Source organism: Diplotaxodon limnothrissa, linkage group LG12, assembly GCF_057381915.1.
Source record: "Diplotaxodon limnothrissa isolate DT_005_m linkage group LG12, D_limnothrissa_male_GT1.1, whole genome shotgun sequence".
NCBI classification, from domain to species: Eukaryota; Metazoa; Chordata; class Actinopteri; order Cichliformes; family Cichlidae; genus Diplotaxodon; species Diplotaxodon limnothrissa.
The window spans coordinates 15983984-16005549 of record NC_140607.1 but is presented as its reverse complement, the minus strand read 5'-3'; the positions used below and the strand labels follow the sequence as shown (position 1 = coordinate 16005549).

The window sequence follows — 21566 nt, the reverse complement described above, 5'->3', positions numbered from 1 at the left end:
TAAAAAATGTACTTATAGCTGTAAAACTTTTATAGGGCGTCCTTGATCCTTATTATAATGAACTAAAGGTAGTTGCACATGCAAAACTAAATTACTTGACGCTAAAGACTACAGTGAAAGCCAAAGATTGACATTTTTGAGGAATTGTCATTTCTTGTCTTGGTAAATATAATAATAAGGCAGTGCTCCAACCTGTGTTGTTGTCAAAGTTGACTCTCCCTCTCATGGTGTTAACAACAGACTCTGGCTGCTCAAAGATCTCCTTCTGCATGAAGGAGCTGTAGTTGCCTGTAAAATGAGGATCAGATATCACGGGAACATTTCCAGAATTAGTCAAAAAAAAAGAAAAGAAGAAAAGGTAAATACCAGTTAAGCACTCAGTGATAGACTTTTTATAAGCCCCATAAAACCCACATGAACTCAACCGAACGAGAGAGGTTTTGTTTACATGTATTAAGTGTCCGAGAATGCAAACCACAGCCTCCTGAAGGAGCAAAAACAAACGTCCTCACTGTGTTTTATTGACAATCAGGCCTTCCTGGAAATGAGAGTACTTATTGGGTAAACTTTCTTTCTCTATTAAGATATTTGGAGCCATAGCATGAGTCATGCCTCAAATGAAATAAAACGTACTTTGAGAGCAATTTGGGTCATTCGAATTAGGTTATTCAGCAGAAGAAGAAAAAACTAGGAAATGAGAGGAGAGAGGCTGAGTAATGACAGGACCACAAAGGAATGTCGAGTGCAGCCAACACCGGCTCACCTCTGCCCTCTGCTGGACTGCTGAGGAAAAGTCAGTGAAAATGAAGAAAAAAGAAAATATAGACAGTAACCATGAGATTTAATCTCCTTTTTTTTAGCTGTGTTCATACTGAGCAAACTTCTTAGACTCATGTTCCTCATTTAAGGACACAGCAGCAGGATAGATGAAATACTTCAATTCCAAAAGTCCAATAACTGATTAAGTGCATGTAACAAGTTGATTCTTGGTGCAATTTTGCATGCAAAACAGACCTTATGCACATCGACTCCAAGTCCTAATCAGGGTCTGACAAATATAAAGTCAGTAAGGATTACCTAACAGCCCTGGGAAGCAATTTAATCCTGACTGATTATAGATTTGTCAGATTCTTACAGACCTGGAGTCGATATGCGTAAAGGTCTGTTTTGCATGAAAAACTGTCCCAAGAATAAACTTACATGATTGTGGGGTTTTTATTATGATTTTGTACACGAAAAAAGGGAAAATAATGCAATAATAAAAATGTGTCCTAATTCCCATAAGTGAACGCTTTAACTTTGGTGACTTGGGAAAATAATTGTTTTTCTTTAACAACAATTAAACACTGAGAAATGCTTTTTATTGGGTGCATTTGTCTAAGCATTAGTAAGGGGAACTGTACTTTTTTTTAAAAAGCCACAAATTGCACATTGTTCTATACATAGGATATTAATGGCTTCACATTAAAGCTAAAATTTAAATTTAGCTTTAACAAATCCAGCCCCAGGATTTGTTTGAGTTCAAATCCTGGGGCTGGAGTAAAATGTTGAAAAAGAAGGAAACAGCTGTCTTACTACAAACCTAGCATAATATTTCAACTCGGGTCAAGAAGGGAAGATGGGAGTAATAACATCTTAAAGCAAAGTGGTTTGTTTTACCAACAGTGGTTTCTCTGGTGGCGCTGCTAATCTAGCAAGAGTGTAACGACTTGGATGATAACAAGAACAACCTCAGGGCAAACCGTTAAAAGCAAGCCAAACTATGTAAGCAGCTGGTCATCGATTATGACTTGCAGGATAATAACAGGATTTGAGACTAAATTAATGGCACAGTATAAATGATTTATTGACCATTAGTGTGGGAAAGGAATGCATGTTGTGAAGAGAATTCGTCCCTCCACTCACCCATCATGATCTGCTGTAGTTCCATCTGCAGGGTCTGGATGGCACGGGCTGGGTAGTCTCCAGCTGTGCGCTTTATCCTGTGAATCGACAGCCGGCCATCCATCACGGCGGCTACGTCGTCGTCCTCGAGGAAGATCACCCGGTTTGTGTGCTCGATCACCGCGCTGTCGTGGCAGATCAGAAACCACATCAAACGTTTGATTTTTGATACACGCATAAAGCAGGCATATAAAGAACATCGTTGTGCACTCTAACAGTATCTGCTTACCTCGCATCAGATGCAAAATAGTACTCCACCGCTTTTTCATCTACTGGAAACAGGCAGGTGTCCTGGTCTGTCCTGGGTAGGGTGCTGCAGCTCTTCTTGTCTTTAGTAGCTGGGATGTAAAAGAAAACAGGCCTCAGGCAATTTCATCCAGCCACATTTGGATACATTTGACTAGAAAGAGAAACTATAACTACATGAGCGGTAGAGCACAGGAATATGATCGCTGGACAGCTTGTGATCACTGCGCACTCCAATCAGCAGAGGACCTCCCCTCCTGTATAAACCACAAGAAAATATTCATTTTAAACCACATCCTGATATTTTACCAGTATATGGTCTAAATGCATCGCAGAAAGGTTTCTTATACTGTCAGACTTCAAAATGTATTGTATACATTTTGACCCGTCTTAGACGTCACTTTAGGAGATTTAAGATCAGCCATCAGTGTGTGAGTTTACCTTGTACCAACCACCTCGCCGGGATAGTGGACACTCTTGAAGACCAGTGCAAAAGCTCCTTCCTGCAAGGCAGCAGGTCAAACAGGAAGTCAGATCTTTTTACTGTCTGATTGCTTTTGCATCTTTGGTGTACATTAGCAAGTCCTTACCAGCTGCTGAGTCACACGTTCAACCAGCGTGGCGAAACTGATGTCGTCGCTCTCCCGGTTGTCATACATGTACTTCACCAACTTGGCGATGCTCTCTGTGTCAGTCTCTGACTCGAACTCATAACCTTTGCTCTCCTACAGAAACGAGAAAATGATTTCGCTTTACAAATCGGAACAATGAAAACACATCAAGAAATATTAATGAAAAACATCTGCTCACCAGGAATTTCTTCAGGTCTTTGTAGTTGGTGATAATGCCATTGTGAATGACTATGAATTCTGCAAACCAAAGAGGACTGTCAGAAACTTAACACAGAATCAAACATTTAGCTGTTTCTGTACCAACTTGAAACATCACTCACCATTGTTTTTGTCAGATCTATGTGGATGACTGTTGACTGGGCTGGGCTCACCGTGAGTGGCCCAGCGAGTGTGGGCAATGCCACTGTGGACATCAAACTCCACATCCAGGTCAATATCCTGCTGTTCTATAAATCAAACAAACACACCCCCAAGACAGACGACATTAAATATGCGAATTGCACCACAGCGTGCAGGAAGGAAAATTGAGGATTCGGTCAACTATTAGTTCTCTCTAAACGAGCAACAATCTCAGCTTACTGTGGATCTCCTCATCCAGGGCCTTCACTTTTCCACGCTGCTTGATCAGCTGGATAGATCTGGCGTTGACCTCCCAATCTTTGCTGTTGCCCCCATCAATTCCAACACCTAATGAAATTTTTAAAAAAGTTAGAAATAGCTGAATCATAAAGATGGCAAGGCCGTAGGTATTAGGTATAACGGTGGTATTACTATTATGTAAGTAAAGTCTTCTTTTTGGTCCAATGTCTGAGAAGAACTGAAAGAAAAAAAAACTATTATTTACTCAGTATAAGGAAAAATAATCATAGTGTAAATACAAGGTCAGACAGCAGATTCCTTGAAGAAGATTGCTGAAACTACCAAAATGGATGTGAGGGAAAGTACAAAGAAGTGGAAAACCAGAGGGATAAATATAACTGCCTCCACAGAAAACAAAAAAACAAAACAAAAAAACAAAATAATAATAATAATGTAACATAAAACTGAGCAGAACAAAGAGCGAGGAACCAGGAGAAAAACAAAAATCCCAGCATCTGTTGGCACCGTATATAAAACACCGGGACACAACCACACATTAATCAACACGTAACCACACGCAAGCATAAATCAGGCACAAGTCATTAGTGTTGGCATGTATTACTGAAAAACAAAAAATCAAGTGTGACTTTCAGGACAGTTGCTGCATTAATGTTACATTGGAGACCAACAAACTATTACAACATTTTGGCATTTCTTGAGTAACCTCTGAGGAGGTCTGAACACAAGAAAAACAAAACAAAACACAATTTAAAAAAAGGCAGAACTTGTTGGTGATGAGTCTCTCTTTTTCTTACCAGCTGAATCATAGCCTCTGTACTCCAGACGATGTAGACCTTTAAGGAGGATCTCAAGGATTTCACGGCGAGTCCTTGGCACGTGGTAGTTGAGATAGGCAAAGATTCCTTGGGGAAGGAGGGAATAATGTTTTAGAAAGCTTTTCTTTATAAAGAATGTGTGCTACCAAAAGGAGATTTTTTTATTTATTTATTTGCAGTTGGAAGGGCAGATCACTTGAAATGCCTGTCAGACTAATACCCCTGTAACATTTGGGAGTGATGTTTAATTCATGTGGGTTTGGTAAAGTAGGGCTGCTCAATTAATCGAATTTTAATCACGATTACGATCTGGGCTTTCAACGATCATTAAAAATGACTGAGCCGATTATTAGCCCCTCCCTCATTTATCCGCGACACCTTAAAGGCCGGTCCGTGAAAATATTGTCGGGCATAAACCGGCCCGTGGCGCAAAAAAGGTTGGAGACCGCTGATTAAGAGGACCCGAGGGAAGCTCGGAAAGCTAAGCAGAAGTTATTTGGAGAGTGACTGCCGTTGGTTGAAAAGAGAGTTTAAAAAAAAAACTTCAGTGGTGTTGCACACCATTTTATATTATTTTTTTTAAGTCATTGTTAACCCTTTAAATCCGGTCAGAGCAGCATGCTACGTTTTGCGTAACTATTTTTAAATCCCTGTAGAACCTGAACCGTGTAAGCTAGCGCAATAATTTGTTTTGCATATGAAACCGGAGGAGTTGTACTTACATCTGATGCCATCAGCTTGTCCTCGGTCACGGTTTCGTTCCACATATAGCTTTGCAAAAATTGCATAAAAAGCGCTTGCAGGAACAAAAACATAATATTCCAGAAACACGCTTCGCCGTTCCTATCAGCTGTTCGTAACACTTCCCACAGTGAAATGATGCACATGCTGTTTTCTTTGCAAATTTGCAGCATAGGATTGTTTTTTGTTTTTCCTGCAGTATATAAAAATTGCTGTATCTCCAAAATAAAACTATGAAGACACTCAAAATAAATTTCCTGTGGTGGGAAACTATTTTTTGCAACTTTATTGTATTTAAAGTTTTGAGGGATAAACCTCTTAAATTTCTCCAAGTAGAAATATATGTAAACAAAACAAAAGCGATTTTCAATTTTTTTTGTAGTTTATTGCACTTTTTTGCAATTTATGTAATTACTATGGACTTAATGCATACATATTATTAAAATATGGGCTATAACAGTTGTATTGATGTATAGCAACTTGAAATGCTCCCACAAATGGCACTACAGCATGTAAAAAAAAAAAAAAAAAAAAAAAAAAAAAAAAAAAAGCTCTGGTGGACTTGGTTCTATAGTAGGTCTGTTACAGGAAAAATGATTCTATGTTTCTTTACCTTCTTTTAAATGTACAAAGATGCCTTTTGTCTGCCCTCTCCCTATGGTTAGATTAGTTTAGAATTATCTTTTTAGACTTTCCCAGCAAACACATCTTGTTTCTGGGACATATTGTTTTAGATTGTTTTATCTTCCCTAGCTCTCTGCTGACGAGACTAGCACCATATATGGAGTTGTTTTATTTTATCTGTTTATTATTTGTTATCCTGTTCTCACTGTCTCTGTGCTCTGTGCCTATAAAAATTACCAAGCCACTGTGCATGGTGTGAGTTGTTCTTAGCAGCTCACCCGTGTACACGTTTGATAAAGAAAGTAACTTTGTCTCATTGTGTCTTTATTTCTCCTGGGTCTTTTACAGAGTTTTCCCCCAACATTTCTTGGTCCTTCGGAGCCGGAGCGCCTCCATCGTGTCCCATCTCCGTGACCAGTCCACGTTGTTCGTCTGTCGACAGCCCACACACTAGGTGTGTGGTCAAAGACCAAGGGCGTTAAATTCGAGTCTTGGCCAACGTTCTTAGAAAGCGACCCACGGTGGTGGGGCCCGATCGAGGTGGACCAGACCCGGCGACACTGACCAGGTAGATACAGACACACTGACACAATCTTGCGTAAAAGCGTATTTTAAATTCAGGGAATTTAAAATAGCGAAAGTAGCTCGTCGCGACTGGAAGCTCCCCACTTCTGTGGGTTTAAAGTAGCTCGTCGGCTGGTAGCTTGGAGCTCGTCGACTGGAAGCTCCCCACTCTTGTGGGTTAGGTTTGGAGCTCTGGGTAGCTCCCCCAGCTGGGTCAAGGGAATAAGTAGCTCGTCTACAGAAAGACTGGCAGCTCCCCTTATGATAAGGGTTCCGATCGCGCGAATAAGTGTGAATGTGAATGTATGCGTGTGTATTGTTGTAACTAACGGAGCAAGCTGAATTTTCACGGTCCAATAAGAGACTGAGCTGCTCCTACTGTGTTTTTCTTTTACTGCTATTCACTGACGTGCTGGTGAGTTGAGAGAACGGTCGAGTTCCGTCTCGTAAAGTTCACACCGCTTTTGGAAATAGTCCGAAAGTAGAAGGGCGTGTGAGCAACCACTCTCGTCTCTAATACCAGCGAAGGTGATAGCAGCTGTATCGTGTATATATTACTTAAACAAAAATAAGTAAATACATAAATAAGATGGGTAATCAAGCAAGTGAAATTAAAACTCACTCCTGCTGACGAGCAGTGGTGAGAAAAGAAAAGTCCAGACGCCGGACAAAAACAGTGTCTGTAAACTGAGAGATTTAAGAAAACAAAATATAAACAGTCAGAAGAACAGAACTCAACTGCCAGTTTAGTAAAACCAGAAGACGAGACACTGCAGTCCCCACAATCCTTTTAGTAAACCATCACTCACTCCTGCAGCCGCATCTGCAGCACCACCCATATCAGGAAGAACTTAATAATCCCTTATTAAGTGAAAACTAGAGATCACAGTAGTTTGAAGTAGTTTAAAAGGGTTGAAAACAGACCCCACTGAGTAGATATAAATATAAAAAGTACGAAATAAAGATGAACAAAGGGAAAATTACAGTAGAAATTATCTTTAGAGTATTTGAAATTAATAATAGCAAGGATAACAACCTGTAAAGTGATATTAACAATGAAACACAGTTGGCATGATGACCATGCCCAGCATGTATAAAATGAATATAAAGCAAATAATTCACACGAAAATATTTTAATAAAATAAATAAGGTATATTAAGGCTGTGTCATTGTTCAGCCAAGGACAGTGTGTGAAAAGGTAACTGTCTCCACCCTGGGAAAAGGATGATTCTGCAGGTCATCTGAAGCCCTTGATGGATACAAAATAAAATATAAATAATACATTATAATAGAACTGCCTGGTCCGCCATGTAACAGAGAGAACAAATGTGACCGCAGATTGGATGAATTCTAAATTATCTGTTTGCTGAATAAGATGATCCTAACTAACAAATTGGCTCAGTAGTAGTATAGTGGTACACACTAATAAAATATTATAATATGCTATTGCTGTTATATAAGACAAAGAGGATAATATTAACAATGACATAATATTAATATGAAGAGGCACCTTAATCGGTTATGATGTGAGGTGAATAATTGTTAAGCAGTAGTCTGCATCAAGCTTAAGGTTTGCTGAAACTCAGTGTAATGACATGTGAGATGAAGACAATACGGAGAATAACTAAACTAATGAAGTGCATAGAGGCACTTGACCAGCTTGAAACTTATCATTCTAGAATGACACATTGCTGAGATAGAGCACACCTATAATAACAACCAATAAGCAAAACCCTGTAGACAACAGCTAAAACTACAGGATTGAGAAGCTGAATTAAATATGTAGACACTGCTAAGCTGTTGAGCATGTTCCACATTTTCTTTTCTTTTTATTTATTTGTTTCTTTTAGAGCAGAAGCTGCTGTAACACACCCAAAGAAAGACTCTAGGTCTGACCAACCATCTCAGTCATGGGCAAAAAGATGTCAGTCAATAAAATTCTAAAAGATAATTTATTGACAAAAAATATATCAAGAGATAAAAGATAAAACAGTCCAGTGTCCCACTTAAGAATTGTATAAAAACACACAGTCCCAAGGCCAGAGCCAGCTATGCCACACGGCCAAGTTGCACTCCACATGTTGCCTTTAACAGGGTTAGAAGTTGTCCTTGGAGACCCACCACCCTGCAAGCATATAGTCAGTGGTCACTCAAGCCTCTGCAACCCTGCTGCCTTTAGGCTGTGGCATATAATAGGCCCTGGCCTGCACAGAGAGACAAAACGACACACCTAATATAAAATTCATAGGGCAAAACCCGTCCATCCCAAACATATCTGATTTCATCACATTACATACCTGCACAGAGAGACAAAACAACACAGCAGTGTTTGTAGTGTGGGCTATAAGAAGACCAGTGTATCAGTGCAATCAAGTACACCTGCCTCTAATTAGTCCAACCCCATTCCAGCCATTGGCTCACCAAAAATGTGACACACACAAAACCACTCCCAACCCAGTGCAACTTCACACAATAATATGGAGCTGAATTAACACAGGCACATTAGTCTACCATGTTACAAGCTGCATGCTATTACAAGCCAACATATGCAGACTTCTGCCTTGTTCGGGTGGCAGCATTTTTCTTTTTTCTTTTGTGTCCTGACACGTTTATGTTTTTTGTTTTTGTTTGATTATTTTGTTGGTTTTGGAAACGAATTTAAACGAACTTGTGACAATACTTGAGAGTCACAGTGACACATAGTGATTAGGCATATGATTGAAAAATGCCTAGGTTTAGAGCTGTGAGCTATGCAAAGTTAAATATATATATACATATATATATATATATATATATATATATGTATAAATGGGAAACAACCCTAACTTGAAAGTTTGAAATGTGTGAGATCCATGAATTGTTTGAAAAACTAGAAATTATTCAAAACTGCCTTAAGTGAAAATGTAGTGTTGCATCTATTCTCCCAAACCAAGACAAACAAAAAAGAAGAAGCTTTCTGTAACTTCAAAATAAGGCTGACTGTTGACAATAGACTAAAACACTAATCCGCAGGTGGCTATCAGGAACAGAGAGGCGAGCAAAGTCACAAACACCAAGGCTGCAGACAGCCACGCAGAAACAGCAGATAACATAGAGACAACGCCTGCTAGAACCGTGGAGAGGAAGGTCACTTCCCACGAGATTGTAGGAGTAGAGGACAAATTAGTTGTAAAGTCAGCTTCAGGCCACACAACTGCACAACAATTAACTGCCCTTTTAGAACTAGTACACACAGCAAGTGGCCGCAGGTGCTTTATTAAATGCATATATGACCCGTCGTGTCCAGTAAATTTGCTAGGTAGAGACGCTCTGACAAAACTTAAGATAGCAGTCATGCCATTCTTTTCTGGTATTACACCTGAGTGCCAGAAACCGACCGAGTATCACAACATTCTGAGATTTAAACAAACTCCAGGCCCAGATCCACCTTATGATCAGCAAGTGTGGAAGCTAGGAGAACAGCATTTGACCTTACAGCACAGGCCGAAATTGTGTAGGTTACGCAGTAACCACAGATAGTAAGATAATAGAAGCAAAACCACTTTCTTCTTCATGTCCTGCACAGAGCGCTGAGCTGATAGCTGTGATACGCGAAAGCTAAATACACAAAGACAAACTAATAAACATACATACAGACAGCCAGTATGTTTTCTCTGCTGTGCATCATTTTGCAAAAAATTTGGCATAACAGAGGAATGATTACACCAACTGGCAAACCAGCATGCCAACCTCTTACAACGCCTACTGACTCTTTCATTACTACAGGCAACAATTTTGCTGACAGAGCAGCAAAATAGGCGGCACAACAGGCAAACATCACATTGATGGCAGTAAACACACATCAGATTCCACTGGATGTGTTGAAAAATGAACAAAAAGCAGCAAGCACAGCAGAGCAGGCAAAATGGCTAAAACACGGTGCAGTTCTGACAAACGACTTAATGATGTGTTATGGCAAGCCAGTGTTGCCAAAATTCCTCCACAAAATGGCGGCATTAGTGACTCATGGCTGTACGCATTTGTCAACGGGGGGACTGACCAGTATTGTCAACTCTCATTTCTACACTGTAAATTCTACACTGTAAATTTTGAAACCTCAGCAAAACAATTTGTCAGAACGTGCATGACGTGTCAAAAATATAATGCTCAGGGAAACCTGAGACCACACAATCCATATGGACTTTATTGAGCTAAATGAATGCCAAGGGTAAAAATACACCCTAGTGGTTATAGATGTATTCTCAAAGTGGCCAGAAATCTACCCAGTGAAAAAGGCAGATACAATTTCAGTAGCAAAATGTATGTCTAAGTTGTAGGAAAATAAAGAGATGATTGTAAATGACGAAGAATGTAATGATGTCTATCAAGTGTCTTGCAGACTAAAGCCCGGTGACTGGGTTCTGATCAAGGTGCTCCAAAGGAAAAACTGGAGCACACCCAGGTGGGAGGGGCCATACCAAGTCCTCCTCACTACACCGACCGCTTGCAAAATTGCGGAACGACCATCCTGGATCCATCAGAGTCACTGCAGGCGAGTCAGTGAAGCCATCTAAACACAGCTGACGGCAGGCTTGCCCACTTGTTGTGATCTCGCCCGGTGGAGGGGTCAGCTTTCCTGGCCGGGGGGTCTACTCGCGACAGGAGGGTGTGTCCCGTCGTCATGAGGTGGTGGCTCTTAACAACTGCAGCGGCCCTGACCATGGCCGGGCTCCTCACCTTTGCTTCCGTGAGGGACAACAAGTCACGTTATATGGAGAAAAGGCAGACACTGTATGACAAAGGAAAGTACACCAAGTTTCCCCATGGCTATGCCACTAATTTCTGGTGGCAGTTTATGAACACTACAGCTTACTTGAATAATAAAACTGACTGCTATGCAAATACATATACACTTTCTGCCCACCGAGGAACGAGAGGAAGTGTATGGACTGTTCACTCAACGAAACCTGTGCCAGTAACGCGACACTGATGAGCCTCAACTGTCGCTCCAACTACAGCTACCGAATGATACTACAAACAAAGACTCATTACCAGACAGGATGTGCACGGACGGCACCAAGCAGTAAAGGAACCAGAGTTTCGCATCTGAGGATGAGTGAAATTCTTACAGAGCTTGATCCCCGGCATTGGAGTTGCCGAGGTGCGGGATCACGTGGAAATCAACCGATATGCTCTGCTACGACACATCAACTTAACTAAGGCCCTGGGAACGGCCTTAGCAGGAGAACAGCAGGCCATCAGAACGATGGTGCTGCAGAACAGACTGACACTAGACCTGCTAACAGCATCACAAGGAGGAGTTTGCAAGCTGATCGGGGAAACATGTTGCACTTTTATCCCTGATGGATACGAAACTGGAGGAGACATTTATGAAGCTTTGCAGAATTTGACCGCTCTGCAAAAATATGTCACTGACCACACACCTGGAGCAGCTACAGCACAAGGCTGGCTGGACTGGCTGTTCAGCGGTTCATGGCTGGCTGCTGTAGCAAAGCCATTTTTCCTTCTAGGTCTCATCATGATAGCACTGCTCATATTAGTGTTGTGTGTGTTGCCATGCCTAAGAGTAATGATTTCAAAGATGATAACAACTACAATGACTGCTTATGTTGCCGTGCCTGAAGAAGAACAGCATCCCGTTGCAATTCTGTTAGAGGAGAACTTGTAATAACTGCTAATGAATGACGTGGTGTTTAAAAATGACTTGTCAAGTGATCACGCACTGATTAAAACATTAGTAGGTTATGCAGGTTTTCATCCTTTTATTTTTTGAAGTTTTCATTTTAAATATGAAGTTTTCATCATTTTTCATATAAAGTTTTCAATTTAAGGTTTGCATCATTTTAAATATAAGGTTTTCATCCTTGTATTTTTTGAAGTTCTCATTTTACATATTAGGTTTTCATCATTTTTAAATACAAAGTTTTCATTTTAGTTTTCATCCTTTTATTTTTTGTAGTTTTCGTTTTAAAATATAAGGTTTTTATCTTTTATTTTTTGTAGTTTTAGTTTTATTATTTTTTCTTGTTTATTCCACTTGTTATTTCAATTACTATGATTTTCATTTACTATGTTTTTCTTTTTATTATTTTCTTTTGTTTTATTCTTTAGACCAGATGACTTCCATTTCTGCTATGCTGACATTTTGAAAATTAAAAAATTGCTTAAGATACTTAATAAATAACCTTCACAGACAATTGTTGTATACATTTAAAATAAGTTAAAACAGGAGGGAATGTTACAGGAAAAATGATTCTATGTTTCTTTACCTTCTTTTAAATGTACAAAGATGCCTTTTGTCTGCCCTCTCCCTATGGTTAGATTAGTTTAGAATTATCTTTTTAGACTTTCCCAGCAAACACATCTTGTTTCTGGGACATATTGTTTTAGATTGTTTTATCTTCCCTAGCTCTCTGCTGACGAGACTAGCACCATATATGGAGTTGTTTTATTTTATCTGTTTATTATTTGTTATCCTGTTCTCACTGTCTCTGTGCTCTGTGCCTATAAAAATTACCAAGCCACTGTGCATGGTGTGAGTTGTTCTTAGCAGCTCACCCGTGTACACGTTTGATAAAGAAAGTAACTTTGTCTCATTGTGTCTTTATTTCTCCTGGGTCTTTTACAGAGTTTTCCCCCAACAAGGTCTTAAAGGGTTAAATAAATATCGTCAAATAATCGTGATCTCAATTTCAGTGAAAATAATCGTGATTATCATTTTTGCCATAATCGAGCAGCCCTATGGTGAAGGTTGGCTGAAGTCACTATTACAGTATTTAAAAGGTTTTTTCCGATGCCAAAGGACATCTCACAATCTGTATGCTGCATGGATTTATCCCATCAGCTGGTTTTTATTTTAAACAAGCTTTGGATTCATTTTGAGTTAGAAATTGTTTTTAAAACAATTTTAAATCTTAAAACGAAACTATTTATGATGACAATGATTACGTAAAGGTCGCTGGTGAAACCACAGAGAACGTAATTGGACTCCTTCCTGGTGTAGCAGGCCAAGAATTACTGGGAGTTGTCGATCTGCTGCTATTCACAGTTCAGTGCCAGACAAACTAATGTAACACACGAGAAACAAGTCATACAGGCACTGGAAAACCTGATATAGTTATCTCTTGGAAGATAGACCTGTTTAAAGACAATTAAGTATACATATATAGACCTGCCGTTTCCCTAAGATAACCTCTTGCCTACGTAAAGCAGAGGTAGGGGAATTGTCAAAGGAATGACAAAAATCAGACGCGAGATGTTTCTGTTTCCCATCTGTAAATCATTTTAAGATATTTACCTTGTCACTAAGACTTGAGATTTATTTGTGTGTGATTACTAACCCAAGTGAGAGACCATTACGATACAGAAACAGGCCAGTGTAAATCAAGATTTCAGCATTTTATTGGCAACCTCCATAAATAATGAGAATTTCCTCCCTAAAACATCTGTCAGCCAGTCTAATAACAAATACACAAAGGAAAGGAGTGACACCATGAATGGCAAAAGGAGTGGGCATAAAGTGCAGCCCTGTTACAGGGCTAAACACTAACCAGTGGACATCCTGGCTCAACAGAGCATTCATTCAGAAAAGCAAGTGATGGGGGTGGACACTGAGGGGTAAAGAGAGACAAAAGGGACCCTTCTGCAAATAATCAGTGCTTAATGGTTAACCTAAGCAAAGTGGCACCTTACTGTGAGATATTGATAGCAAGGTGGCTTGGTTATGGAAGTGCTCTGATTGTGATAACAGTGAGAGAAAACAGATGTCAGGTATCAGTCATAGGACTGAGATAGATGGAGACGGCGGAGACAGGACAGGATTAGAAAGCATCAAACTGATTATGACCACTGGCGTCATATAGACAGTGAAAGACTGATGTTAATTCACAGCGATACACCAGTATTATATAGTACAATATTTGCTAAAGCCTTTGGCACTCTTTTAAGGGGTTGACTCAATTTGACTTAAAAAAACATATTTGATTTTATGTTTTGTTTATCCTATTTGTATGTGTACAGCATTTTGTGGACACTGGTTTATATGTTAAAGTGCTTTATAAATAAAGGTGGTATGGTATGGTATGGTATTATCCCAAAGAACACAGATCATCTAGTTACACTTTCATTTTTTATAATAACAACGAGCCTAACTCGTTTTCCAAGGTCTCTGTCACAGTCATCTAGATCCACAGTAACAGACAGAGATTTAGCTACTGGAAACTTACTCGGCCGGTAATAACGTCGTAAAGCAGGTTACCATTTTAATGTCGCACTCAAATATCGACTCTGCTGCTCGATCGTGTTATCCCACATCAAGCAGCTTTCAGAGTAAAACGGAAAAACACAGACCGGTTTATATTTAGCTGGCTAGCAACATCATGTTGGCCATACAAAACTCACTTTAGCCTCCCCTAGCTCATTTCCAGCATTTATCCTCAAACTAACATGGCAATAGCTGAATAACTATTCAGCTAGCTATTCTGGTGAAACGTGAACCACACACATTCAGCGCCTATTAGTATAAATATAGAATAAATGCACTACTCACCACACATGGCTACAGTTCTGCTGCCAGTTACAGCTACTCTGAAGTCGGTAGCTGGGAACGCCTGTCAATAAGCTCCGCCCCCGATGGTTCCTATGAATCATAGCCAACCGCGTTCTTCCATGGCGCCTTCTGATTGGTCGGGAGATCTGTCGATTCAGGTTGCGCCTACAGACGTACGCATTTCTGACGTGGCATCAGGATGCGATTCGCAGCCGGAACATCCTGCAGATCCTGCTGCTGCTAGAGTCAACATCGGCCCACAATGGAAGGCCTGTGCTTTCTACTGGCCGTGGAAGGAAAATATTGCTAAAAAGGCCCAAAAGCCTGTGTATGCTCTGGCGATTTTAGAATTACTGAGGTACAACGTCCCTCAGTAGAAATCCACCAATGCTTTTTAAAATTTTTATATGCAAAATTGCCTTTTATGGTTTTTTGGTCTTACATAGTTTAAATGGTCTATATAATTTTTGTGGAAAATACCCACTTTCTATTTTACCTTCTTTTGGTCGCTCTGTTCATGTGTCACCACCCTGGATCATCTGACCTTATTGGTAGTATCCTTTTATGCCGCACCAACCCTCTGCATGTCCTCCTCTTGCCTGGCAGCTACATCTTCAACAACCTTTGTCCAGTATATCAACCATCCGTCCTCTTGTGTTTCAACTGCTCAACTCGAGCTGTCCCCCTGACGTACTCATTTGTAGTCCTGTCCATATTGGTCATTGTCAATGGGAATCTGAGCATCTTCAACTAGGCCACTAGTTGGAACACTTATGTACAACAAAGCAGACAAATGGTCACAAAATATTATAACAAACTTTATTTATACACATATAATATACTGATTTTAAAACTAAAAGGCTGCTTTTCTTGCTTGACAGATGTGGAGTAATAAATTATTCCAGTCAGCTGTTCCTGTGACTGGGCTATTCTTGTTAAATACTGTCACTGTACAAAAAAAACCAAACAGCTGGGAAACAACACATACGAGATTACATCTGAATTGATAATGGTGACCGTTTCTTTCACACAGCTGTGCTATCAAACACATTTTATTGCAACTATTGCTTGCATTAAAGTCGGTAGCTGGTAGAGACAGGAATGTGTATGATTTCAGTGGTTCAGACTTGAGCAGCCTCCTCCTCCTCCTTCACCTGGAAGACACGCATAAAAGCTCTTTACAGCTCAAGTGCTGAACATGAAATATAAATCAAGATGTCAGGATTAACATCTTAAAAATTAACAGTGTCCTAAAATCAAATGAGAGAAAGACAACAAACCTGTTCCACCGATTCAACCTCAGGTACATAAAACTGTAGCATGTTTTGGATGCCACTCTTCAAAGTCACAATTGAACTGGGGCAACTGGTGCAAGAGCCCTGCAGCTTCAGTTTAACAATGCCATCTTCAAATCCGCGGTATAGAACATCTCCCCCGTCCTCTTGCACAGTTGGCCTGACAGAGTGAGAACATTGACTTGTATTAGGCAAAAAACCCAAAAAGCATAGGAAGCAACAGGCCCTGAGGTCATAGTGCACCTTCATGAGTAGTTACCTTATTCGAGTCTCTAGTAGTTCTTTAATCATAGCAACTACCTCGTCGTCGTCGTCTGACGGTGCTGAAAGGAGAGGCAGAGATTGTTGTTCCTCAGCATTCAAAGCAGCTTGTTATTTCTGTCTAAGTTGATGTTTTAATAATGGGTAGACCACAGCTGTTTGAAAACCATACCTGTATCTGGGCTTGGCTGGCTGTCCTCGTTTACAACAGGAAGCCCGGAGGTAAAAAAGTCCATAATGGTAGCAAACACATCAGGCTTAATTACCTTCCATTCCAAATTTGGGTCAGCCTAAACGAAGAAGGATGAGAAACCAACCTATTCTTAGTTGTGGTATGCCAAGCTGTGCCAGTGCCAATTCTTACAAACTGGGCATGGCTTTACCTTTGTGATGGTAATAAAGTCAGGGCCCAGGAACACACTCTTGACTGCATCGATCCTAAAAAGCTGCCTGAAGACAATCACTGAGGTTTTATTACGCCACACTTAAAGATTCATCTTACACTTAATACAGAAGGTTGTGCAATGATTGTAACAAATAAATACACACATATAGACGTGCAAATTGTGTGCAGGTATCAGTCACATTTATTAACATAATATTTTAATGGGAATAGAATTAGAAAATAATATTTCTGTTCAAAATTGTTGCACCGCAGTGTCATAAAGATCAAGTAGAGGTAAAAGTGTTACACTGAGGACGTGAATCAGCAGCGTGCTGGGCTGTGAGAAGAGAGGTCTACTGTTTCTGTGCGTATCAGAGGTTATACCTTTTTTATATTTGGTAATAATAAATGTTGCCTTGGTTACTGCCCTACCAACAAGGCATGTACTGGTAAATCAATCTTGTCATGTGACTAGCAGAAGTCAAACTATTAATCCATTCTTCTTCTGGCTGCTCCACAGTGGATCATCTGCCTCCATCTCCATCGTTCTCCACTGTCACACTAATGTCCTCCTACATGACATCCACCAACCTTCTCTGGAGGTCCACCTATTTTCCTCCTGCCTGGAAGCTGTATATTCAACACCCTTTGTGCAGCATATCCACTATCACTTCTCTGCACATCTCACTTCCCTAACCCTTCTCTGCACAGACCATCTCAGCCTTGCCTGGCTCTCCAACTTTGTGTTTAAACTGCTCAACCTGAGCTGTCCCTCTGACATGCTCATTCTGATCCTGTCCATCCTGATCACTCTAAATAAAATATTTAGCATCTTCAACTCTGTCATCTCTATTTTTTTTTTTGTTTGTTTGTTTTTTGTCAGGGTCACTGTCTCCAAATTATACATCATAGCAGGTCTCACTACTATCTTGTAAAATGTCTCATTCACTCTTGCTGCTTTTCCTCTGTCACAAATCACCCCTGACACTCATCTCCATCCACTCCACCCAGTCAGTTATTTCACCTGTCGTGTGCACTGTCCACCGCACTGACCGCATGTATTAAAACTCATCTACCTACATCTGTTATGCTAAGATGACTGTTTGACATCAGGCATTTCTCTCAGACCAGTAATCTCACATACCTGGCTAGAGGTGAGCAGTGTGCCTCACGAGGGCCCGCAAAATTCATAGTTCCTGTTTCAAGAACTGTCCGGCCAGGCAGGAACTTCATGCTGTTTGGATTTGGTGTATCCTGCGTCTGCACAAACATGGTCCTTCCTGGGAAGAGAAAAAACAAAGAAGAAGAATGCAACATAAATCACCTTTTTTCATTAGACAGTGTCCTTATTTTGTGCAGCAACTCTTTACTTTATTGAACTGCAAGGCTAATGTCACGTGTCCTACAGGCACCTGCTCAAACAGCAGCTGCATCTATTGGGTTCAAGACAATCACTCCAGTATTAACACATTCAATGTTACACATGTGATTATTCTGAATACAAACCAGGAACAATCCAGATGGGGTTTGAGGGCCATCTGTTTGAAACTCCCGTGGTATGTGAAGGCAAGTGTAATCCAGTGCTCTGAAACCCACTGACAGCAAGACTGAAAAATGCAGCAGATGAAGACATTTAATACAGCCCAGCTCACACTGATAAATGAATGGTGTTAGAAATCAAAATGTCAAGCACCCGTGCCAGCTCACTTCATCTAATGCCTTCCTCTCTGGAGCGGTGAAATAATGATTTCAAAACATGAAGGTGTGGTGAGACTAATCCACTAAAATGATTTGGTGCACAGTGTTTGTACAAAACTGTATTACAAACTGTTGCATAAGGCAACACGTAAAACAACCAAAGGGGTCATGCAGAGCTTAAAACGATACACTGTGCAATCAGTATTTGTCTTACTTTAGCCAAGGAGAAAGAACTGTCTGTATCATTTCACTGATAACTAAAAATTTATTTATTTTTATAAGACATTTGAATTACAAAATAGAAAACACAGACATACACTATACAATTACAGGCAAAAATGGCACTGTATATGATATGCAAGGAAAGTGGACAACAGCAGAAATCTGTCTGTTACTTTTATTTGGTGTTAGATTTGCCTGAACCTGCTGATCTGCTGGGATTTTCCCAAACAACCATCTTCAGTGTTTAAAGAGAATTGTCATAAAGAGAAAATATCTGGTGAACAATGGTTCTCTGGGCTAAAGCACATTGTTAAGGTCAGAGGTCAAATGAGAATGAACCTGATACAAATTCAAATGCAAATAACAACTTATTACAACAGAAGACCTTGTCCAAATGCAAGACACATTGAAGCTTGAAACAGATGGGCTACAGCAGCAGAAGAGCACACTGTGTGGCACTCCTGTCTGCTAAGAACAATAAACAGGATTAACCAAAAATTGGAAAATGGAGCACTGCAAAATCGTTGCCTGGTCTCATGAATTTTAATTTCTTTTTTTAAACAATATTTTTTTATTAAGAATTTTTCTTTTATACATATAAACAAAAAAAAAGAAAAAGATTACAGTTGATCTGTACATTCGGGATTAGGGATGGGTACCGGTGACATAAACGGTAGTAACCAGACCGAAAAGCAGCGCACATTTCGGTGCTTTATTTCGGTGCTTTTTTTTCCTGAGCTGTGATACACTTTTAGCCAATCATTTTACGTTTCCGAGGATAGTAGGCGGGGCCAGGTACGTACGTTCTGTTAGAGCAGAGCCACAGATTAAAAATGTCCAAGGCGAAGCGGTCAAAAGTCTGGCTGTACTTCATAGCAAAAGATGCAAACTCAGCAGCCTGCAACAAGTGCTTTAAGCTGATACTGTGATACTGTCAAAGGAGGTAACACCAAGAATCCGATTAAACAGCTGGCGACGCATAGCGTTTTTTTTTTAAACCCGAGAAATGCGCCGTATTTGATAGCTTGCTGCGAGACCTCACACCGTGCACGTCGGGTGGGTTGCCAGTTATCGGACCCGGAGCAACATCCCCCAAAAACCCGAAGAATAGAGTCCTGGCCCCTAGCTCTGCCAGTGTAGCAGAAATGATGAGGATGATGATGCAGCAGCAGCCGTTCTTCTCTGCATGAGTAGCTTCATGTTGTTCGTGTGTAATTTACGTTGAGTAGGCTAACCACGTTATTACATTAATGCATGTAAGGTGAACTAGCAAACATCATCATAGCTACATGCGGCTGTCCTCTTGTTTGATGGCAGATGCTCCCTTCACCCTGGCCAAAAAGGCTAAAATGACCAAAGAAAAAGTGGGAAACAGCTAAACATGAGAGGTTTTGGACAAAGTTTGTGTTTTTTCCATTGTTTAAGCACTGCTTCCAGCCAAGAGTGATGCCATATATGCCACATAGCTGCAGAAAAGGCACACATTGTTATCTTTTTACAAAAAACAAACAAACAGCTTAACACGAGAGGTTTTTGGACCAATTTTGTGTTCTCTGTTCTTTAAGCACCGGTTCGAGCACCGTTTAAGCACCGGCACAGTTTCAAAAGTACCGATTTGGCACCGGTATCGGATAAAACCTAAACGATACCCATCCCTATTCGGGATGAATTTCAATTTCTGCAGCGATGTTTGGATAGTACGGTCAGATTTGTCATGGCTCCATCCTGCCTTGTATCAATGGTTTAGGCTTCAGGTAGTGTAGCAATCATGCAGATTTTTTTCTTAGTATACTTTGAGCCCCTTATTTCCATCTGAGGATAAATTGGGAATACGTGGAATGACATGCTGCTCACCATGTACATCCCTTTGTGAAAGTGGTTATAATGGCTTGCTTCTTTAACCCTTTATTTACAAGTGCTCTTTAAATGACAGTAACTGTTTCCGTTTTTGTTAAAGACATAATTCAAATGGTTCCAGAAGAAGGAGAAAACAGGCTTCATGGGATACTTAATTTATCATGGTAGCACAGGAAATTCACAAGGTAAAAAACAAACAAGGGCCTAAATTTTACCAAGTGAACTTCACATTGCCTTAACTCCTCAACCATTTTGGTCATGTCATGAAGAATTGAGGCAGTTCTTAAGGCAAAGGGGGTCCAACCCAGTACTAGAAAGACGTTTGTAATGACGTGTCTGAGTGTATAAGACCGTAGAAACACCAGCAGAAAGTTATTTTAGTTTTGCCTTTTGTAATTAATTGTTATTTATATTTTGTTTTGATGTTTTAATCCAGTTTAGTTTGAGTTAGTTTACAGAGTGAGTGCAGATTGGTTTTTTTTTTTTTTAATCACTTATTGAATTAAGGGCATATGTCAGAGGCAAGATTTAGTAAAATCAGTGCAGTTATAAACTTCTTAGGTGTAAATAAATATATCTACGAAAGCCTGATAAGGCAGTTTAATTTTTTTTAAACCAAGTTAAGCGATACTAAAACCTGTAATATTTTTGTTAACTATAATAACTGCAATAACTTATGGATATGAACTGTCGAGAGTAACGGTGTCCCTGTGTACAACTCGGGATAATCCAGAAAAAGCAGATTAGAATCGGGCTAAAGTTTTAGCACTTGTGCAACACAAACAAAAAAAACCCATTTTTTTAAGTTTGCAAAGGTTTGTTGTGGTTGATACTGACGACTTTAAAGTGTTAATAAGCGGCTGTACGGTGGAGACGTTTAAAGCAGTAAAACATCCCCACACCTCCCTGCTCTGTAGCTGACTGCGTCACTCCGCCTTTTAGCCAGCGTGCTACCGTTAGCCTGCCTGACCCTGATGCTTAACATGCCGACACATTCATGCACACATGAAATAAAGCGAAAACAATGCAGATATAGATAAATACAAAACAACTTACAGACGAGAAAGTCTTGCTGAAATACCCAACAATCTGCCGACCTGCCTGTAAGTCGCCATGTTTGTTATGGTTATCTAA

General features: G+C 40.1%; 2 protein-coding genes across 2 annotated transcripts in view; both read right to left on the bottom strand.

Annotated features, from left to right (window-relative positions):
• The window catches only part of LOC146621051 (glutamine--fructose-6-phosphate aminotransferase [isomerizing] 1), a 23574-nt gene extending 8019 nt beyond the window's left edge, over positions 1-15555 (bottom strand). The window contains exons 1-11 of the mRNA XM_085367195.1: positions 14715-15555; positions 4217-4324; positions 3402-3509; positions 3143-3268; positions 3001-3059; positions 2781-2915; positions 2632-2693; positions 2368-2447; positions 2174-2282; positions 1906-2069; positions 193-288 (exon numbers count right to left, since the gene is read on the bottom strand). Of these exons, the coding sequence (XP_085223321.1) occupies positions 193-288; positions 1906-2069; positions 2174-2282; positions 2368-2447; positions 2632-2693; positions 2781-2915; positions 3001-3059; positions 3143-3268; positions 3402-3509; positions 4217-4324; positions 14715-14721 (1054 nt within the window). The 5' untranslated portion in view covers positions 14722-15555. The remainder of the gene's footprint in view (positions 1-192; positions 289-1905; positions 2070-2173; positions 2283-2367; positions 2448-2631; positions 2694-2780; positions 2916-3000; positions 3060-3142; positions 3269-3401; positions 3510-4216; positions 4325-14714) is intronic.
• Positions 15552-21566, bottom strand: nfu1 (NFU1 iron-sulfur cluster scaffold homolog (S. cerevisiae)). Its single transcript, XM_085367196.1, has 8 exons — positions 21489-21566; positions 18162-18262; positions 17800-17935; positions 16654-16720; positions 16443-16560; positions 16269-16332; positions 15995-16169; positions 15552-15868 (listed from the first exon to the last, which is right to left on the bottom strand). The coding sequence occupies exons 1-8, from the start codon at positions 21545-21547 to the stop codon at positions 15836-15838; spliced, it is 753 nt and encodes a 250-aa protein (XP_085223322.1). The 5' UTR covers positions 21548-21566; the 3' UTR covers positions 15552-15835.